The sequence below is a fragment of the Lepus europaeus genome, chromosome 17, assembly GCF_033115175.1.
Source record: "Lepus europaeus isolate LE1 chromosome 17, mLepTim1.pri, whole genome shotgun sequence".
Lineage (NCBI taxonomy): Eukaryota > Metazoa > Chordata > Mammalia > Lagomorpha > Leporidae > Lepus > Lepus europaeus.
Genome location: NC_084843.1, coordinates 78618766 through 78638305, shown reverse-complemented (window position 1 = coordinate 78638305; position 19540 = coordinate 78618766). Strand labels below are relative to the sequence as shown.

The window sequence follows — 19540 nt, the reverse complement described above, 5'->3', positions numbered from 1 at the left end:
TCTGTCTAGCCCCTGGCCCTTGGTCTAGCCTGGCTTCCTCAACTGCAGCCTGACCAGAGAGAAATTCGTGGTGGCCAAGTCTGTGCCTACAGAGACCCAGCCTCCCAAGTGGACACCAGACGCCCACTACCAGGGGCCAGGTCTGAAGCAGCCCCTCCCCCTTCACAGCAGGTGAACCAGACCTGTGCTGAACTGATCGCCTGCACTGTGTTTCCTGGCAATGAAAGGGGTGGTTTGACTTCTCCTCGAGGGGAGACCTTGGAGGAAAAGACAGGGGCTGCCGAAAAACCCTGGGAAGAAGAGTGCCAATGCAGAGAAATCTGCCAGAGACAGCGAGCTGGGGCGGGGGGGGGGCACTGTGGACCTGCTAGGGCCAGCCCCGGGGGCAGCTACGACCACAGGATGAAAGGCACATGGCTGAGGTCTGAGGTCCCAGCATGGTCACTTCCCACCCTCCACCCATGGCTTCTGGAACGAGACAGCTCCGAAGCCCAGGATAGGCCCCTAATGAGAATGTACACAATCAAGTACATACACATGTACATGTACATGCACGGTGCATGGTCTTTAGTAGGCAAGGCAAATGCACAGGTAGCATCTCAGGCCGGCATGAGGCAAAGCACTTCACCACGTAAGGGAAAAACCGCACCACGCCCCTGGAATGGGAAGACGCAGCCTGCGAGCCTGAACTTGCAGAGTATCTGCGGTGAACCTACAAGGTCATCCAAACACACACAGCAGCCATGGCCACTGCTGACCAGTGAGGGAGGAGGTCAGCCTTCTCTCCTTGAGCCCTTCAAACTGCCCAACCTGCCCAGAGAAACCTACAGATGCTGTTCTTTGACATACGCTGTTGTTCTCCCCATCTTAGCGAAAGGATGCACAATGCATCTTAAACAAGCAAAACCTTTGTTCTTTGGTTGTTCTATCACACACACACACACACACACCAAGTAGGAACAGCAGGCCAGCTATGCAAATGTACCTCGAAAATCACTTCCCTGTCACCCTCCCAGCTGCTGAAGCAGTGGCCGCCCCTAAGCCCAGGCTGTGCAGAGGCCCTGGAGCAGCCACTTCCAATCAAGGCTTCAGTGTCCATCAGAACGCGGTCCCCTGTCTCACAAGGAGAGTGGGCGGAACAGCGCACACTGGGTGTAATCGGCCAAGCTAAGAAACAATGAGAGTAGATGTCGCCTTTCAGGGGGACTTGGGACTACAGAGCGTCTCCCGCCCCTGCAGTTGCACAGTTGCACAGTATGTTGCCAACCACCATGAGGAGAGCAATACAAAAGATCTCCGCCCACTTACAGACCCAGCGGCCCATGAATGAACTCCTAAAGACCCAAGCTGCGCTTCGGCTCCTCCCGCAGGGAAAGACGTACCTTTACACTGAGAGATGATCAATTCGATGGTGTCGGGAGAATTCTGAATCATTCTAACCGCCATGCTGAACGTGAAACCCTGCAGACGGATGCGATTCAAGGCCAGTATCTGCCCTCCTGGAAAAGTCAATCACGTCAATAGCCCAGCGAGGACGGCGGATGGAGCAGCATCTCTGGCGGCTGGAGAACACGTACCTGGTTTGATCGTTTTTGCTTTTTCTGCTGGTCCCCCTGGGATAATAGCAGATACAAAAATGCCAGGGTCGGCATGGCCTGTGTCTTCTCCTTCCTTAATGACGAAACCTGCAGCCCAAAACAGCACGGCATGGTGAGATGACCCTTGATGATTTCACAGCCCAGAGAGATTAGGCTGTTTGCTTGGGCGCTGGTTCAAGTCCTGGCTGCTCCGCTTCTGGTCCGGCTCCCTGCTAATGTGCCTGGGAGAGCAGCAGAAGATGCCCCAAGTCCTTGGGCACCTGCACCCGCGTGGGAGACCTGGATGGAGGCCCAGGCTCCTGGCTTCAGACCCACCCCTAGCCATTGCAGCCATTTGGGGAGTGAACCAGCAGATGTGAGATCTCTTTTCTCTCTCTCTCTCCCTGCCACCAGCTCTGTCACTCTGCCTTGCAAGTAGAGAAACATAAGCGTTTTGTTTAAGTCATCTCTGTCCTGGCTCTGAGTATCTCCTGGAGCAAAACCAGGGCACATTGGTGGGCTGCACGCCAAGCTTAGCCGTTTACTAAGGGGGAGCAACCCCTCTTCTCTGTGTGACTTGGTGAGTGCAAGGAGCTCTGAAGACCAGCAGACCATGGGGCAAATGTCAGAAATGCCTCTGAGTCGCTGTGTGAGCTCAAACTGTAGGAGTTGGAGTCTCTAGCTTGCTAAATGCCGGTTTCGCTTCTGCACTCTGGCTTGCTTGCTTGCCTGCAGTAACGCCATGATAGGCCTCACCCTGGACCATGAAGGAGGCAGGCCGGGTCCTTGAGAACAAAGAAAGTAAGCTCCCCTGGAATTTATGACCTTCTGCTCCCCACCAACTCCCCTGGAATTTATGGCCCAATGCCTCCCGCCAGTTCCTCCCCGTGCCATCTCCTCTGTGTGGTGTTCCTGCCACATTACGTACATAGCCTTTACATTTAAATGAACCAATGAACACGTTAGGTCCTAATACCTTGCCATATATAGAATAAGAAGGTAACCTACGTATAAGATGACGTGCATACTTGTTTATGTGAGGCTATAAAAATTTCTCTTGTACGTGGAAGGGGGTCTTTTGCCTGTGCCCTGCTAAATGGCTGTGTGTGGGTAGGGGGTCCCAGCCGGCTGGTAACAAATAAACCTCTGCTTTTGCATCCGCGACTGTGCCTTGTGCATTGATTGGGAAATTCGGACTCAACAAAGCTAACAACCTAACCTCTCTGAGCTGTGTAGCAGCTTAACCCACAGTGACACAACGCTGGTCCTGAACGAGATGACTTTGAATCAACCCCCCTATCTCGTATTTTGTTCATAAGTGGTTTTAAGAATCTTTTTTTTTTTTTTTTTTGACAGGCAGAGTGGACAGTGAGAGAGAGACAGAGAGAAAGGTCTTCCTTTTTGCCGTTGGTTCACCCTCCAATGGCCGCCACGGTTGGCGCGCTGCGGCCGGCGCACCGCGCTGATCCGATGGCAGGAACCAGGTGCTTCTCCTGGTCTCCCATGGGGTGCAGGGCCCAAGGACTTGGGCCATCCTCCACTGCACTCCCTGGCCACAGCAGAGTGCTGGCCTGGAAGAGGGGCAACCGGGACAGGATCGGTGCCCCGACCGGGACTAGAACCCAGTGTGCCGGCGCCGCAAGGCGGAGGATTAGCCTACTGAGCCGCGGCGCCGGCAGTTTTAAGAATCTTAAAACCTGGTCAGACCATTCCTGCCTGCCACTAAAAAGCTATACACGAAGGTGCCTGGGAACACTGGGCAGGGATTTCAGAATTTTTGACACCAAACTAAACTTTTTAAAGTTAATTTTTCCATAGGCTTTCTGAAGTGCTCTCTATATGAAAGGTGGGGCCAGCGTGGTGGGTCAGTGAGTGAAGCCACCGCCTTCAGCCTGTGATGCCGGCACCCCACAGTGAGCACCGGTTCCATTCTGGCCACTCCACTTCTGATCCAGCTCCTGCTACTGAGGCAGGGAAGGCAGCAGTGATGGCCCAAGGACTTGGGCCCCTGCCACCCACACGGGAGACCCAGAGGGAGTTCCAGGCTCCTGGCTTCGGCCTGGCTCAGTCCTGGCCATTGAAACCATTTGGGGAGGCCGGCGTTGTGGCTCACTAGGCTAATCCTCCGCCTGCAGCGCCGGCACACCGGGTTCTGGTGCCGGTTGGGGCGCCACATTCTGTCCCGGTTGTCCCTCTTCCAGTCCAGCTCTCTGCTGTGGCCCTGGAGTGCAGTGGAGGATGGCCCAAGAGCTTGGGCCCTGCACCCGCATGGGAGACCAGGAGAAGCACCTGGCTCCTGGCTTCAGATCGGTGCAGTGCACTGGCCGTAGTGGCCACTTGGGGGGTGAACCAACGGAAAAAGGAAGATCTTTCTCTCTGTCTCTCTCTCTCTCTCACTGTCTAACTCTGCCTGTCCAAAAAATAAAAATAAAAAAAATAAATTAAAAAAGAAACCATTTGGGGAGTGAGCCAGTGAATGGAACATCTCTCTCTCTCTCTCTCTCCTTTCTACCTCCCCTCCTTCCCTCTCTCTTTGTCCCTCTGTCTTTCACATATGTAAAATAAATTTTTAAAAATCAAACTTTGTCATGTGGTATTAGGAAAATAAATCCTTTTCTGCCTTATGCTTAGATGCACCCCAAAATGGTATGCGCCCTACAAGGGAAACACCCCAGCATCTCAATGCTCTTTCTAAACACTTAAAGGGAGGGGAAAGCGCAAGCAATCACTGAAAAGGGTAAATTGGGAGAGCAGGGCAGGGAAGGGGGTGAGAAACGTGAAAGTGGAAAAGCAGCCCCCCACCCCCTGCCCAGGGGGACAAGCTGGGCCTCACCTCCTGGGAGCCCCCTTACCGAAACCACGGAGTGGATCGCGCCTCAGGGTCACACACACGACTTCTCGACCTGGTTCAGCTGCAAAGCTCTCTCTCCAGTTATGTTGTGACCCTAGAGGGGGAAGCACAGCACCGTGTTGAGCTTTTCCCTCACAGTATAGGGTGGATATGGAGACAAAAGGAGCAAACAGCATCACACATGCACACATGTGCACCTCACATACATGCACATGCACACATGTGCACCCCATGTGCAAGCACACGCCTGCATGCACACTCACGCACACACACACCTGAAAGCAAGGGGGGCTCACGTTTCATCTTCCAACAACGCTGGGAATAGAATGCCGCGCACAGAGGAGGGCATGCAAAAAGCTTCTGGCAAAATGAAAGTCGACGTTAAGTTTATTTTGGTGCAAAAATGAAATTGGCTATCCACGCAGTATTTTTTCATAATATACATTCTCCATAAACTCTTTGAAGACCCCTCCGCTGTGTGGATTCCAAACATTGTTTACACCACAATGAAGGTATCTTTCAATTCCATTCGCCACGCATCTCCTGGGTCAGTGTCACCCACAGCTGCCCCACAGGCGCCAGGGGCCAGGGTAGCTGGGCCGTGGGGCGTGTGGTCAGTGACTACGGAGAGATGTCTTCTGTACCAGTCTTGGGAGACAACAGAAGATGAGCAGAGGAGCAGCTGCCGGAAGTGACAACCAAAATGGAGACACAGCCCGACTGGGATGGGGCTGGCGGCCCAACCCTGGGCACCCTGAGGGCCTTCCCTCAGCATGGAGCTTGGGGGACATCCAAAGCAGAATCCCAAGTCCACTTCCTGTGAGCTAGAGTCCTGGGGAAGTCTGTCACAGTGATCAAGGGACGAGCCCTCAAGGGAAGACCCAATTGTCCCCTGTCCCTCCTCCCCAGGGACTGCGATGGAACCCGGCAGACAGCTGACAGCCTGGAGTTGCCTGGTGCTGTCCTGGTCCAGTCCCAGGCTCCATGCCCATTAGGGATAAATACTGGAACTGGTTCGAGTCCCAGCTGCTCCACTTCTGACCCAGATCCCTGCTAACGCACCTACAAAAGCAGTGGAAGATGGCCCAAGGGCTGTACCCATGTGTGAGACCCAGAAGAAGCTCCTGGCTTCAGATTGGCCCAGCTCTGGCCTATGCAGACATTTGGGGAGTAAACCAGCAGATGGAAGATCTCTCTCTCTCTCTCTCTCTTTCTGCCTTTTAAATAAATAAATCTTTAAAAACAAAAACAGTGGCCTTTGTTATGGGTTCTCTCTGTCTTTGCATTCAACTGGGAACCTGCCAGGAGGAGGGAGGCAGAGGGGGACCAGGTCCACCCAGAGTGCATTTGCTGGCGAGCGCAGGGGCCTGAGACTCAGGGCCCGCAGGAAGCAGCAGAGCTAAGGGGTGGTGCACTTTGCTCCACAGTCAGTGGTCACTCCTCCTCCTGCACCGGGGCACTGGGAACGCCTTCGCCAAAGCTCACGCCTGTCAGATCCACGCACACAGACAACGCCAAGTGGGGCTGGGAAAGCTCTTCCCAAGCATAGTAGTCTTGAAAATAATTGTGAAGAGCAAAAAAGATGGCTAGGATGATTGGGAAGCAGGATGAAGCAGGATCACCCATCAGTACCCTGCCCCCGGCCATGGTGCGTCCCATACCGCTGCTCAGGCTCCAAACAGGCAGCCCCGGGAGATGGTCAAAAGTCGCTGGCTTCTTAGTGAATCGGGCATCCTGTGGCAGCTCCGGGCCATGGCAGAGGCTGCAGGGAAAGGCCACAAGGTAAGGTCAGGCGGCCCCTGAAGGCAACGTCTCGGCGTGTCTGAGTGTGGATGATGCCCTGGAAGAGACAAACTCGCTCTCCATCGTTGGGCACATCCACAGTGGGACTCTATCAGGGGCTGCTCTAGGGATCAGGATGCACAGGCAAACCTTGGGGTCTCAGAGGGGACTCTGCAGCCACCCAGACCTCGGATAGGTCTCCCCTGTCCACTGCAGTGGGCTGCGTGGCCACTCACAGAACTCCACGTCCCCAGCCGTGACCGGGACACAAAATCCCCATTGCCCAGGTCTATGAGGGCACCAAGGCCAGGTCATCAGTGTCAAGCCCCGGTGCTTATAATATCCTTGCATTCTGATGTTTGCTCTTGTTTGTAGCCCAGAGCCCTGGGAAGGAGCCTGGTGCAGTCCAGCACCCCTCCGGCCGTGTGCACAACTGTCACTTCTCTCCTGGATCCTTGTAGCCATTCGCGTAGGGATGCCGCCCCCCACCCTCCATCCTGCACGCCAACACCAAGAACTTTTCCTGCAGGCATTCAACTGCATTTGGCTGAATGGGCAGCGGTCTAGTACACAAAGTATGTTCTAGGTTCTGGGAGAATCAAGAGGGGCCCCAGTCCACCCTCGGGTTAGATCTGCACAGGGATAAGCTACCTTCCACAGTGAGCAAAGGAGAAGGAGCAGAAGCCAGAACACAAGCGAAGTAGTGGGTGCTCAGGGCCTCGACCAAAGCCGGGTCTGGGCCTCCAGGATGGCAAACCCCCTGAACAGACTCAGTTGTCCTTATCACCCGACTGTGTTACCACATTGTCTCAAAAATATTTTAATACAAGCCGGCACCGTGGCTTAACAGGCTAATCCTCTGCCTTGCGGCACCGGCACACCGGGTTCTAGTCCCAGTTGGGGTGCCGGATTCTATCCCGGTTGCCCCTCTTCCAGGCCAGCTCTCTACTATGGTCCGGGAAGGCAGTGGAGGATGGCCCAAGTGCTTGGGCCCTGCACCCGCATGGGAGACCAGGAGAAGCACCTGGCTCCTGGCTTCAGATCAGCGAGATGCGCCGGCCGCAGCGGCCATTGGAGGGTGAACCAACGGCAAAAAGGAAGACCTTTCTCTCTGTCTCTCTTTCTCACTATCCACTCTGCCTGTCAAAAAAAAATATTTTAATACAGTGCTGGCGCTATGGCACAGTGGGTAAAGCTGCCATCAGCAATGCCAGCATCCCATATGAGCACTGGTTAGAGTCTCAGTTGCTCTGCTTCTAATCCAGCTCCCTGCTCATACTCATGGGAAGACAGCAGAGGCCTGAGTACTTGAACCCCTGCACCCACACTGGAGACCAGGAGGGAGTTCCAGGATTCTGGTTTTGTCCTGGCTGTTGTAACCACTTGGGGCACCAACCAATGGATGTAACTCCACCTTTCAAATAAAGTCTTTTCTTAAAAAAAAAAGAAGAAGAAGAAGCTCAGGGTGAAAGGCACGGAGAGACAGAAGCAGGTGCATGTCGGGAGGTGGGGGCACTGAAGGTGCCCTCAATGGACCAGTGGTGCAGAGGAGCCACCCTTTGGCTGTGCTTAGAAAAGCAGGTGGCCAGCTTCTGGGAGGTTGGAGGTCGGGCAGGGCAGTGCTGTGGTGTAGTGAGTAAAGTCACCCCCTCCAATGCCGGCATCCCATAAGGGCACCAATTCAAGTCCACTTTCAATCCATCTCTCTGCTATGGCCTAGGAAAGCAGTGGAAGATGGCCCAAGTCCTTGGGTCCCTGCACCCACGTGGGAGATCAGCTACTTGCTTCGGATTGGTCCAGCCCCGGCTGTTGCAGCGATTTGGGGAGTGAACCAGAGGATGGAAGATCGATCTCTCTCTGCCCTCTGCCTCTCTGTAACTCTGCCTCTCTCAAATAAATAAATCTTAAAAGGGGGGGGGGTGATTTCTGCCTCCTTCGGATCTGTGCTGAAATGGCACTGTGTGCACCCAGGGGATGGCAGAAGCGAGGTTGTGCCAGCTTCAAGCCCAAACCGAAAAGGACTGGCAGCCTGAAGCCCTCAGCTGCCACATGGAGCCTCACTGGAGGGGCTCCATGGAGAGGACTTGATACCACACAGGGAGGGAGAGGGCCCCAGGGCATCCTGCATCCCAGTCCCCCTCCCCAAGGGGCCAGGCATGTGAGCAGAGTCATCTCAGACCCTCCAGACTACTCCAGCACCCGCTGAGATCCTTCATGGTCCCAGCCAGTACCGCACGAGGCAAAAGAAGCCCTCAGCCCTCAACCAAGCCGTGCTCGGATATGTCATCCAGGAGTGGTGGGGTGGGTGACACGATGCGGTCGTTTTAAGCCACAGTGGTTCCAGATAGCTCATTCCCCAGCAAGAGATGCTGGGAGCAGCCATGCTTCACCCAGACTGACAGAGCTGCTGCTGCACCGTGGTGCGCACACCGCCATCCATAGAATTTGGAGCAATGCTTTTCCAAGAATCACGTTAGGGTGTGTGTGCACTTCACTCTCTTGCTGAAGCCCATGTATAACTCAGTGCCGAAGCAGCTCCTCCAGCAGCCTTTGTTGGCCGTGAGCTGCCTGGGGATCTAGCCGAGCTATTTATAGAACTTGCAGTGTAAGTGTAACATAAGTTCTAGGCTATTTTTAAAAGTATGCCTGTTTATAATGTAAAGTTGCACTTAGAAGCTCATCGGCTTCCACAGGCAAATTTCAATGAGCAGCAGCATCCTTCAACAGGCAAGGCAGCACCGAAAAGAAGTTGGGAACCCGGGCTCCGAGGCCAGCTGTGCGTTCCAGTCCTCACCCCCTGGTTCCCTGTCCTGTAAAATGGGAAGAACCGCAGAAACATTCCACAGGGTGCTGCGGGTCAAATGAATTGACGTGCTGAGAGCAGTGCTGGGCCATGATCAGGTCAAACAGACGCACTCTCTCGTTTATTTTGTCCTCCTCAATTTCATATCACCTAGCGCGTACTGAAAGACAGGAGCAGGTGCTAGGGGAATGCGATACTTGCCCTGCAGTGTATGGCACACACTCAGTCCATAGCTGGCCTCCAGTGACTCTTTGGAATTAATTGACAGTGGCCCAGTGAAGGTTCTTTCTTTAAACACCTGACCTCTTCAAACAAGCTCTTCCGGTATGGAGCGCGCCACAGCACCAGGTACAGTCGTGTGAAACCCACCTGCCTCTGATTCCCTCGGGCCCCACGTCCTTGCTGGTTCCCACGTTGAAGTTGTCCAGGGATGTGCTTAGCATACCTCCCGTGGTGTCTGGCAGCCCAGGCATGAACAGCTCGTGTTCTGAGCACGACAATCTCTGAATCCAACTGAGAGGCTTGGGCTGGGCTGGGCGCTGGTGGGCAGGACTCAGACAGGCGATTTGCACAGACTTACTTGGCTCTGAATACAGGGAAAAAAAGACACAAGTACAAGGTACACGTGGGGATTTCAATAAGTTCACGGAAAATTGACTGAAAAGAGAAGTTTAATCTAGTCAGAAAAAAAATAAAAATCAGTGCATACAAGGAATCTTCAAAAAGTTCATAGAAGATATATATTATAAAAATCATGCATAGGGGCCAGCATGGTGGCACAGCGGTAAAGCTGCCACCTGCCATGCCAGCATTCGATATGGGTGCTGGTTCAAGACCTGGCTGCTCCACTTCCTATCCAGTTCCTAGCTAATGCACCTGGGAAAGCAGAGGAATACGGCCCAAGTGCTTGGTCCCCTGCCACCCAGGTGGGAAACTGGATGGAGTTCCAGGCTCCTAGCTTCAACCTGGCCCAGCACTAGCTGTCGAGTGTGAGCCAGCAGAGGGAAGATTTTCTCTCTCTCACTCTCGCTCTCACTCTTGCTCTCGCTCTCTCTCTTGTTTTCTCGATAACTTTGCCTTTCAAAGAAAAATAAATATTTTTCTTTCTTTCTTTTTTTTAATTAATTTATTTTTTTATTTTTTTAAATTTTTTGACAGGCAGAGTGGACACAGAGAGAGAGACAGAGAGAAAGGTCTTCCTTTGCTGTTGGTTCACCCTCCAATGGCCGCCGCGGTTGGCGCGCTGCGGCCGGCGCACCGCGCTGATCCAATGGCAGGAGCCAGGTGCTTCTCCTGGTCTCCCATGGGGTGCAGGGCCCAAGCACTTGGGCCATCCTCCACTGCACTCCCTGGCCACAGCAGAGAGCTGGCCTGGAAGAGGGGCAACCGGGACAGAATCCGGTGCCCCGACCGGGACTAGAACCCAGTGTGCCGGCGCCGCAAGGCGGAGGATTAGCCTAGTGAGCCGCGGCGCCAGCCTTTTTTTTTTTTTTTTTTTTTTTTGACAGGCAGAGTGGACAGTGAGAGAGAGAGACAGGGAGAAAGGTCTTTCTTTACCGTTGATTCACCCTCCAATGGCCGCTGCAGCCGGCGCACCGCATTGATCCGAAGCCAGGAGCCAGGTGCTTCCTCCTGGTCTCCCATGCGGGTGCAGGGCCCAGGGACTTGGGCCATCCTTTACTGCATTCCCAGGCCACAGCAGAGAGCTGGACTGGAAGAGGAACAATCGGGACAGAATCCGAGGCCCCGACCGGGACTAGAACCCGGTGTGCTGGAACTGCAGGCGGAGGATTAGCCTAGTGAGCCGCAGCGCCGGCCAAAGAAATATTTTTCTAAAAACTAGGCATTTCAAACAGCTTTGCACCAAAAGTAACTTCTTCAAGTCCATTTTTCCATGAACTTTTCCAAGTGCCTCCTACACCCCAGCTCGGGTCTCTCCTTTCTGTTTTCCACACCTGGGAAGGGGACCTCCTGCTCTGCCTCACTCTAGCCCCTGGCATTGTTCCCATGATTAGCCTGGGATTGCAAGTCCTGCTCATTAGCACTTGCTGATGACAGAGCTTCAGGAACAGAAGAAGGATGAGACAAGAGCTCCCTGCCCCCTGCAGCTTCCAGGACCACTGAGGAGCCTGCTGGATGAGCCTAACCGGGAGAGCTTTGGGGGACGGTCCGGCCCCAGTGGGTCTGTGGCGGAATTCATGGCCCCCATCCCCGCCCTGCTCTTGGCCTTGGCGAACCTGTGCTCGCCAGCGCTGGAGGAGCCCAGGGAGCTTTAGAGGCCTGGGCATCCCAGGCTGGGCTCCGCCGTGTGGATCGTGGTCCTCAGCGTTGACAGGGCCGAGTCTGCCCTGGGAGCAGCGCTCAACCAGATCCTATTCCTGCACGATGATGCGCCCACACCCCTCCCCCCGACATCGTGCCCTGGACCTGCACCTGCGCCTGCCTGCGAGGGGCCCCACTTCCCTGCTCAACCTGTTCATAGACAATTGGGATCACATCACTGCATTCGGGGGGTGACGAGAAAGGAAAGAGACGACTGTCCTCACCGTCTGTCGCCTGCCAGAGCCAGGAGGGAAAGAGCCATGCATGCGTGCTCACCTGCTTCCAGACTCCTGAGTGGGGTGTGTGCGTGTGCTGTCTGTGTACATGTGTATGGTGTGTGTGGTGTGTATTTATGTGTGTATACTGTGCATATATGTGTGTGGTGTATATACACATGCATGTGGCGACTGTGGTTGGTATATGTGTATATGTGTATGTAGTGTGTACATACAGGTGTGTTGTGTTGTATGTACTTGTGTGCAGTGTGCATGTGCATCCATGTAGTTTGTATGTGTGAATGCATGCATCTCTTTGTGTCATGTGTATATACATGTGTGATATGTGTGCTGTGTGTGGATGTTTGTGTAATATGTATGTGTGAATGTGGTATGTGTGTACCATATATACGAATGCGTGTGGGGTGTATGGGAAGTGAGTAGTGTGTGTGGTACACTGTGTACATATATGTGCGTGATGTCTATATATCTGTATATGTGATGTGTCTACATGTGTGTGCTGTATATACACACGTGTAGTATGTGTGGCGTGTATTTATGTTGTGTGGTGTGTATTCATGTGTGTGGCATGTATTTGTATGTGTGGTGTATACACACATGTGTGGTATTTACGTATGTGGTATGTATTTGTGCATGGGTATTTGTGTGTGTGGTGTGTGTTTATGTGTGTGGTGTATATACACATATGTGGTGTGTGTATGTGTATGGTGTGCATTTGCATGTGGTATGTATATGTATGTGTGTGGTGTGTATTTGTGTGTGGCATGTATATGTGTGTGGTGTGTATATGTGTGTGGTGTATATGTGTGCGGTGTGTATATGTGTGGTATAATACACATGTGTGGTGTAATACACATGTATGGTATATATTTGCATGTGTGGTATGTATTTATGTGTGTGGTGTGTATATGTATGTGGTGTAATACATATGTGTGGCGTGTATATGTGTGGTATAAAACACATGTGTGGTGTAATACATATGTGTGGTGTGTATATGTGTGGTATAAAACACATGTGTGGTGTAATACATATGTGTGGTGTGTATTTGTGTGTGTGGTATACATACATATGTGTGGTGTGCATATGCCAGTGTGGTGTGTATTTGTGTGTATAGTGTGCATATGTGTGTGTGGTGTAATATACATGTGTGGTTTGTATTTGCATGTGTGGTGTGTATATGTGTGTGTGATGTGTATTTGCATGTATGGTGTGTATATGTGTGTGTGGTGTAATACACATGTGTGGTGTGTATTTGTGTGTGGTGTATATACCATGTGCAGTGTGTGTGGTGTGTATATGCCTGTGTGGGATTTATTTGCGTGTGTGGTGTGTATTCATGTATGTGGTATATATACACATATGTGGTGTGTACATGCCAGTGTGGTGTATATTGCATATGTAGTGTGTATATGTGTGTGATGTGTATTTGCATGTGTGGTGTGTATATGTGTGTGTGGTGTGTGTGGTGTGTATATGCCTGTGTGGGGTTTATTTGCGTGTGTGGTGTGTATATGTATGTGTGGTATAATACACATGTGTGGTGTGTGTGGTATATATATGCCTGTGTGGGGTTTATTTACATGTGTGGTGTGTATATGTGTGTGTGGTGTATATACCATGTGTGGTGTGTATCTACACGTGTGTGATGCAGTGCAGTCTGTGTGCGCGTGTGTGGAGCCTGTGCTGTATGTGCAGTGAGACCCCAACACTCCCAGGTGCCCGTGAGCGCTTCCTTCCTCCAGCAGCCCCTGCCTCTTCTCCTGCGTGCTGTCGGGGGGCTCTACCCCCCGAGCCCCTGGCCTTCTTAAGGTACTCGGGGGGACTTTTCCACGTGTGTGAGACGCCCAACGGTACATGACTCACACGGTGAGCAAGAAAGATGGCGGCGGGAAGGAGTTCGAAAGGACTTGGCCTCTGGCCCGAATTGGGTAGCACCTGAACTCCAGAGCGCGCTCAGGACTCCAGCCACAGCAGTAGCTGTAGTGCCCACAGCTGGTGTCTGCGGAGTGCTGGCTACAGGCCAAGCACAAGGGGACACACGCCGTCTGCCTTGGGTCACTGAGCAGGGCAGTGGCTGCACGGTGAGGCCAGGAAATGAGACCCCAGATGCCGGGCACTCGGCCTGCAGCCGTGCAGCCGACAGGGCTGCCAGGGAGTGCTGCCAGCCACAGCACGCCTCAGCCACGTGGGCTTCCATGGGGTGGACAGACGGTGGAGGAGGGCTTCGCTGGGAGGCAGGAGAGCTACGAGCTGACAACCTTTCCAGGACGGAAGGAGAGATGCCAAGAATGTCCCACAGCCACCCGTCCCCCCGCCATGGAGAGGGAATGGTCCCTGTCTCCTGGCCATGGATGGCTCCCAGAATAACAGTGGCACCAGGGAAGGCTGCGTCCAGCCAGATGTCGAGGGCTGAAGTCCAAGTTCATTGCAATGTTCCATGCGTGCAGGAGACATCCCGAGCCAAGGATCATGAGGGAAAAGGAACCAGGGTGTCATCCTGGGCAGCCCCCTGCAGATCTGCAGTCCTGCAGCCACAGGCTGGCTCATCGAAAGGCCCAGGCCACCCCTACTGCCCCGAGGCCACCCGTGGGAGCCCAGGGCCCCACCCTGCAGGGCTGACAGATCCTGCCTGCCTTAGTCCTGAAATCACGCACTTGCAAACACTCGGGCAGTTTTCTTTCTCCCCAGGGAAACGAATAGCCATAAAGTAGCGAGCTTGTTGAGACAATTTACAGTAGAATGACTAAGAAACATTTGGAAAATGTTTGACTTTGCAACAATCAAAGACATGCAAAATAAAGCGCTAGCGTGGAATCATTTTCCCTGTCAAACGCACCCAGATAAACACCACAGAATCCATTCTGGCTCGGATACCACGGAGCAGGCAGAGCAACACCGGGCGGGGACATGGCACCCAGGAAAACAGCGGGACCTTCACAATGCCTGGCTCTCGTACCCGATGATTACACTTCCAAGGTCCAGCTCAAAGAACGGACAGGGGCCAGTGCTGTGGTGCAGCAGGTCAAGCTGTTGTCTGCAGTGCCGGCATCCCGAATGAGCTCTGATTCAAATCCCTGCTGCTCCACTTCCAATCCAGCTCCCCGCTAGTGTGCTCAGGAAAGCAGCAGAAGAGGGCCCAAGTGCTTGGGCCCCTGCACCCACGTGGGAGACCCAGAGGGAGGTCCAGGCTCCTGGCTTCAGCCTGACCCAACCCCAGCCATTGCAGCCATTTGGAAAATGCACTAGTGGGTGGAAGATTCTCTCTCTCTCTCTCTCTCTCTCTCTCTCTCATTGTAAATCTGACTTTCAAATAAATAAATAAATTTAAAGAGAAATCAGTCAAGGGTAGGGCTGGGCTATGGAGCACCTGCCCTGTCACCCTAAGATATCCGGGCTTGTCCCTGCAGGCATCAGAGAGCCCCGACAAGTTATCAATCCTTTTGAAGGCTGGCAGAAGGACATGAGTCCTAGCAGGGAGCCCATTTGAGAGCATGGAGTGACAGTGGGGTGGGAACAGCAGGTGCAGGTGCAGACTCTCTCAGTTTCCTGCAGGGTGGTCCCACTGGAACAAGGTGAAGACAGTGGCAGAGGGAGCGTGGGGGAGGAAGAATCACTGTGGAGGTACTGCCAGGATTTTTTTTGGCAGGGAAGGGGTCTCTAGCTGGAGGTGGCCGGGTCCCAGCTGCATGGAATCACTGAAAATGGTGTTTGCAGACACTATAGGAGGGGAATTTTTAAAAGACAAGGACAGAATGGCGAAACAGATCCTTTTAATGCAAACAAATGTTAGATTCCTGAGCACTCCCTGCAACACTGGAATTTGCAGCTTGAGAAAAATAGTTCGGAGTCGAACAAGCCTGGAAGGACTAATCTCCCAAGGGAGCTCATGCAGTCTTTATAAATATTTTACAGTCACTGAAAACAAGCAATAAGAGCCATATTGATAGCCTGTCGCCTACTGTATCCCAGTAAGAGCAGGTAAGTCAGATTATGGCTCATTTACATGTATCATCCGCAGCTCCCTGGAAACATCTTGGAATCCACACCCTGGGGTTTCAGTGAGATGCTTATGCGGTTCAGTTGCAAATGACAAGCTGCCTTTACTTCCTCTGCTTGGTTCTGCATTCAAAAGCTCAGCAATTTTATTTCCCATGGATCCCAACCCCTGGGCCAGCCCCAGAGCCCAGTGACCCAGCTCCCACACAAAGTGGCTCCCCATAAGCAGGAGTCGCTATCAGTCCCCTCATCCTGAGCCCTGAGCCCTGAGCCCTGCACATGGAGCTCGAAATGTGATGTGTGTGCACCTGCGGGATGGCCCCCGTATCCAACAGGGGGCAATGAGATGGAAAGGGAGGGGCTCAAAGTTACACAGCTAGTGAGTGGCAACCCCCTGAGGCTCTTGTACTCCATGGGTCACGTTCAAAGCTGGTGCTTCTCAAACTTTTCCATGCATCTGAGTCACCTGGGTCCTTTCTCAAACACAGGTTCTAACTCAGGAGGAGGCCCAGAGTGGGACCCGTGACTCTGTATCCTTAACAAAGCTCCCAAGCGATGCACCTGCTGCAAACGCAGGGATCATGCTCTGAAGAAGAAGGGCATGACCCACTGTGTTGTATTACTCCTGTCCATAACCAGTCATTAGGCTCAGAGACTGACAACAGCTATACCAAAGCCAGCACTGAAAATCAAGCCTGTCTAGCCCAAATGTCCATGCTTTGGCACAAATGAAAGGCCCAAGACAGGGGTGAAGTGGGCAGGTGCCAGGCACTAGGGGCCAGAGGTACAGATCTCAGCCCCACCAGCAAGCAGCTAAGACAGAACTTGACTTCTCCAAGCCGAATAACACAGGAATCTGCCTCGTGGGGCTACTTGGCAATTGCAGTTTAAGCAAGCAGTACATTGCAAGCATCAGTGGAGTCATGTATGTAGGTCCTGATCATCATACCCAGAGAAAGTCATAACAATAGTAAATAGTGCTTAACAACAGTCACCAGTCTTATGTGATATGTGCTCACGTTTTAACCAAAAGCCTGTTTCTTAATGATATCAATGATACACGGCTATAAGCCTAACTCTCAAAGGTGCCAACAGGTCATATGTTGTTGTAGTTCACTTCTGTATCTTTCTTAATTCATACCATGGTACTATTTATCAAAAGTCTTGTGTGTCTGTATCTGTGCTACCCAACAGAATAGGGACATGTGGCCGTGTCAGTATAAATTATGAAAAATGAAACAAAATTCAGTGTTGATGACTGCATTGTCCTGGCTCCGTAGGTACCGGCTGACCGGATCTCCTCCCACACCCAGGGTGCAGGTACTTCACCATCAGAGAATGTCCCACCAGTCAGTGCTGGAGACGGTCTCGCATCCTGCCTGCTCTCCCTCAGCACCATATCGTAGATGGCTTCCCATGTCATCATTCTCCAGAAACTGATTTTACTGCCTGAGTTATAAAATGCACTATGATTTATTTAACTAGTCTGCCACACTGGGAATCTCAGGTGACTTCCAAATGTGCAGAGACAAATGATGTTCTAGGAACATCCCCAGGCATCAACTTGCATGTGTGTCTATGAGTATTAGCATTGGGTAAATATCCATTCACAAGTAAGCATAGGAGGCCAAAAGGCCAAAGTCCTAATGTGCTCTGGGAAGAGTCTATCGATTAACTCTCCCAAGTGTTATATATTTCAGTGCTTGCCCATCTAAGAAAAAAAAATTCATTTTTATCAAATGTCTTTTTTTTAAAGATTTATTTATTTATTGGAAAGGTGAGCATGAGAGAGAGAGAGAGAGAGAGAGAGAGAGAGAGAGAGAGAGAGATTTTCCATCTGTTGATTTACCCCCCAAATGGCCCTAACAGCCAGGCCTGGGCCAAGGCCAAAGCCAGGAGCCAGGAGTGGCAGGAGCCCAAACACCTGACCCATCATCCCCTACCTTCCAAAGTGCATTAGCAGGATGCCAGACAGGAAGCGGAGCAGCCAGGATTCGAACTGGCACTCTGATATGGGATGCCTGCATTTCAGACAGTGGCCTAAGCCACTTACCACTACACCGGCCCCATTTTTATTGTGTTCTTGTCATTACCGGGTAGATTTAAGACTTTGTAGAAGCTTCAAGGGCAACTGTATCTACATATGCCAATTACTTTCCTAGAGAATAATGACAGATTTCTAATTGCGAATACAGCGTATACTCACCCGTTGCCACCTGGGGAGACTGTCCAGAGCCCATCAGGGCGTGGAACCCGTGCTGTGCAGAGCAGAGGCCCAGCAGATATTTACAGGTCCTCACGGAGTCGGTGACAAACGTGTGCTTTTTCCCAGTGACGCTGCTAGTGATGCTGAACTTCTTTCGCTGAAAGAAGAAAACAGAGACTTGAATAAATACAGCCCTGCAGAGGGCAGTAAGGTACTCAGTCCCTCAGGTCAGCATCCGCCCGCCGGGCATCCAGGAGGGCAGGACTCACGGTGTCCGACTAAGACCTTTTGTGTTTCCTTAAAGAAAATCTTTGTGACTTCCTCCACTCACAAGGTGAGTGCTTGTGGATCAGGCACACGTCACTTGCCAAGAGGCAAGAAATGAGCCAGGTACACCAGCGGCCGCTGGGAGCGAATGGGATCCCTTGGGTGCACTAGGGAAGGACCATTGCGTACTCTTGTTTCCATTGCACAAACTCCAAAAGACGTGAGGACAAAAGTCTCTGGCAGTGGACTGTGGCAATGACAAAAGCACCTGGACGTGCTTGTGCAACAGTAACCAGACAGAAACGCCATGCAGCGCCATCTTGAGTCCTGCCCCTCTTCTCAGAAGGAAGCAGACCAGTCTAGCTGGTGTCCCTCGAAATTGTGAGTGTTCCCCAAAATTATAAGTGTCCCCCGTCTTTCTGATAAGGTTGGAAACACCAGCAGGATGCCCGAGGGACTGACTGCTAGTACACATACAAAGGGGATACTGTCACACAGGCTTGAAGGCAGGCGCTCCGTGGAGTTGTAAATGTAAACAGTCTTTCCCTGCAGAAGACATTTTGCTACAGCTCCTGACCACACGGCCTGGCCAGCCTAGTGTGGAACCCTGTCTGTGAGTGGCCCTGATGAGCCCTGCCGTTCTTCTGCATCTTCCAGGCCCAGGATTCATCTCAGCCTGGCACTGGCATTCAGACTGTACTCTGATGTTGCTCGCTGCTCCGCGCCAGGTTCTACGCCAGGTTGCTTTATGACGATTAACTCGGGTCGTCTTTGTAGCTACAGAATTGATGTGGAACCAGATCGAGAGTCCCCAGAATGCAACAGGAATTGAGATCCCACCACCAAGAGATGCTTCTCTACGTTACACTGCTTGTTTTTGAGAAACAGAGAAGGGGCAGAGAGAGAGAGAGAGAGAGAAAGGGAAAGAGTCCCCGTTCATTTGCCGGTCCACTCCCCAAATGCCCAGAATGGCCCCTAGCTGGAGCCCAAAGTGGTTTCCCCTTGTGGGAGGTGAGTGGCAGGGACCTGACGACTTGAGCCATCACCACTGCTTCCCCGGGTCTGGATTAGCAGGAAGCTGAGTCAGGACTGTCACCGGAGATAAAGCCTTGGTCCTTGTCTTCACGCAAGAAAGAATTCAGGTGTGAGACAGAGAGCGGTGGAAAGCAAAGTGGCAAGGTTTATTAGGGTAGGACAACCCCAAGAATGGACAGGCGACTGCAGACAGAACCTGAGAGACAGTGCCCAGCTTACATTTGGCCTGGGGTTTTAAGGGGATAGGTCTTGCCTTCCCATCTTTTCTCCCCACCCCCTTTCTTCTCCTCCAGAACAAAGGACTTGTTGGGTGAAAATAAGAAAAATTCCTTTCCAAGTTTTCCACTGAGGTTGTCAGACAGAGGAAGCCTGGCTGGCATGGGCTAAGGGGCTTCTCTCTAGGGTGCCCACCTTAGAGGAAAGATGGTTTACCTGGCCAGGTGGAAGGGGCAGGACCCCCCTGGA

General features: G+C 52.4%; 1 protein-coding gene across 1 annotated transcript in view; it reads right to left on the bottom strand.

Annotated features, from left to right (window-relative positions):
- Positions 1-19540, bottom strand: part of FRMPD2 (FERM and PDZ domain containing 2) — a 101769-nt gene that overhangs the window by 25539 nt on the left and 56690 nt on the right. Inside the window, exons 16-21 of the mRNA XM_062214315.1 lie at positions 17774-17930; positions 9383-9599; positions 6090-6190; positions 4430-4522; positions 1578-1685; positions 1383-1499 (exon numbers count right to left, since the gene is read on the bottom strand). Coding sequence (XP_062070299.1) covers positions 1383-1499; positions 1578-1685; positions 4430-4522; positions 6090-6190; positions 9383-9599; positions 17774-17930 — 793 coding nt within the window. The remainder of the gene's footprint in view (positions 1-1382; positions 1500-1577; positions 1686-4429; positions 4523-6089; positions 6191-9382; positions 9600-17773; positions 17931-19540) is intronic.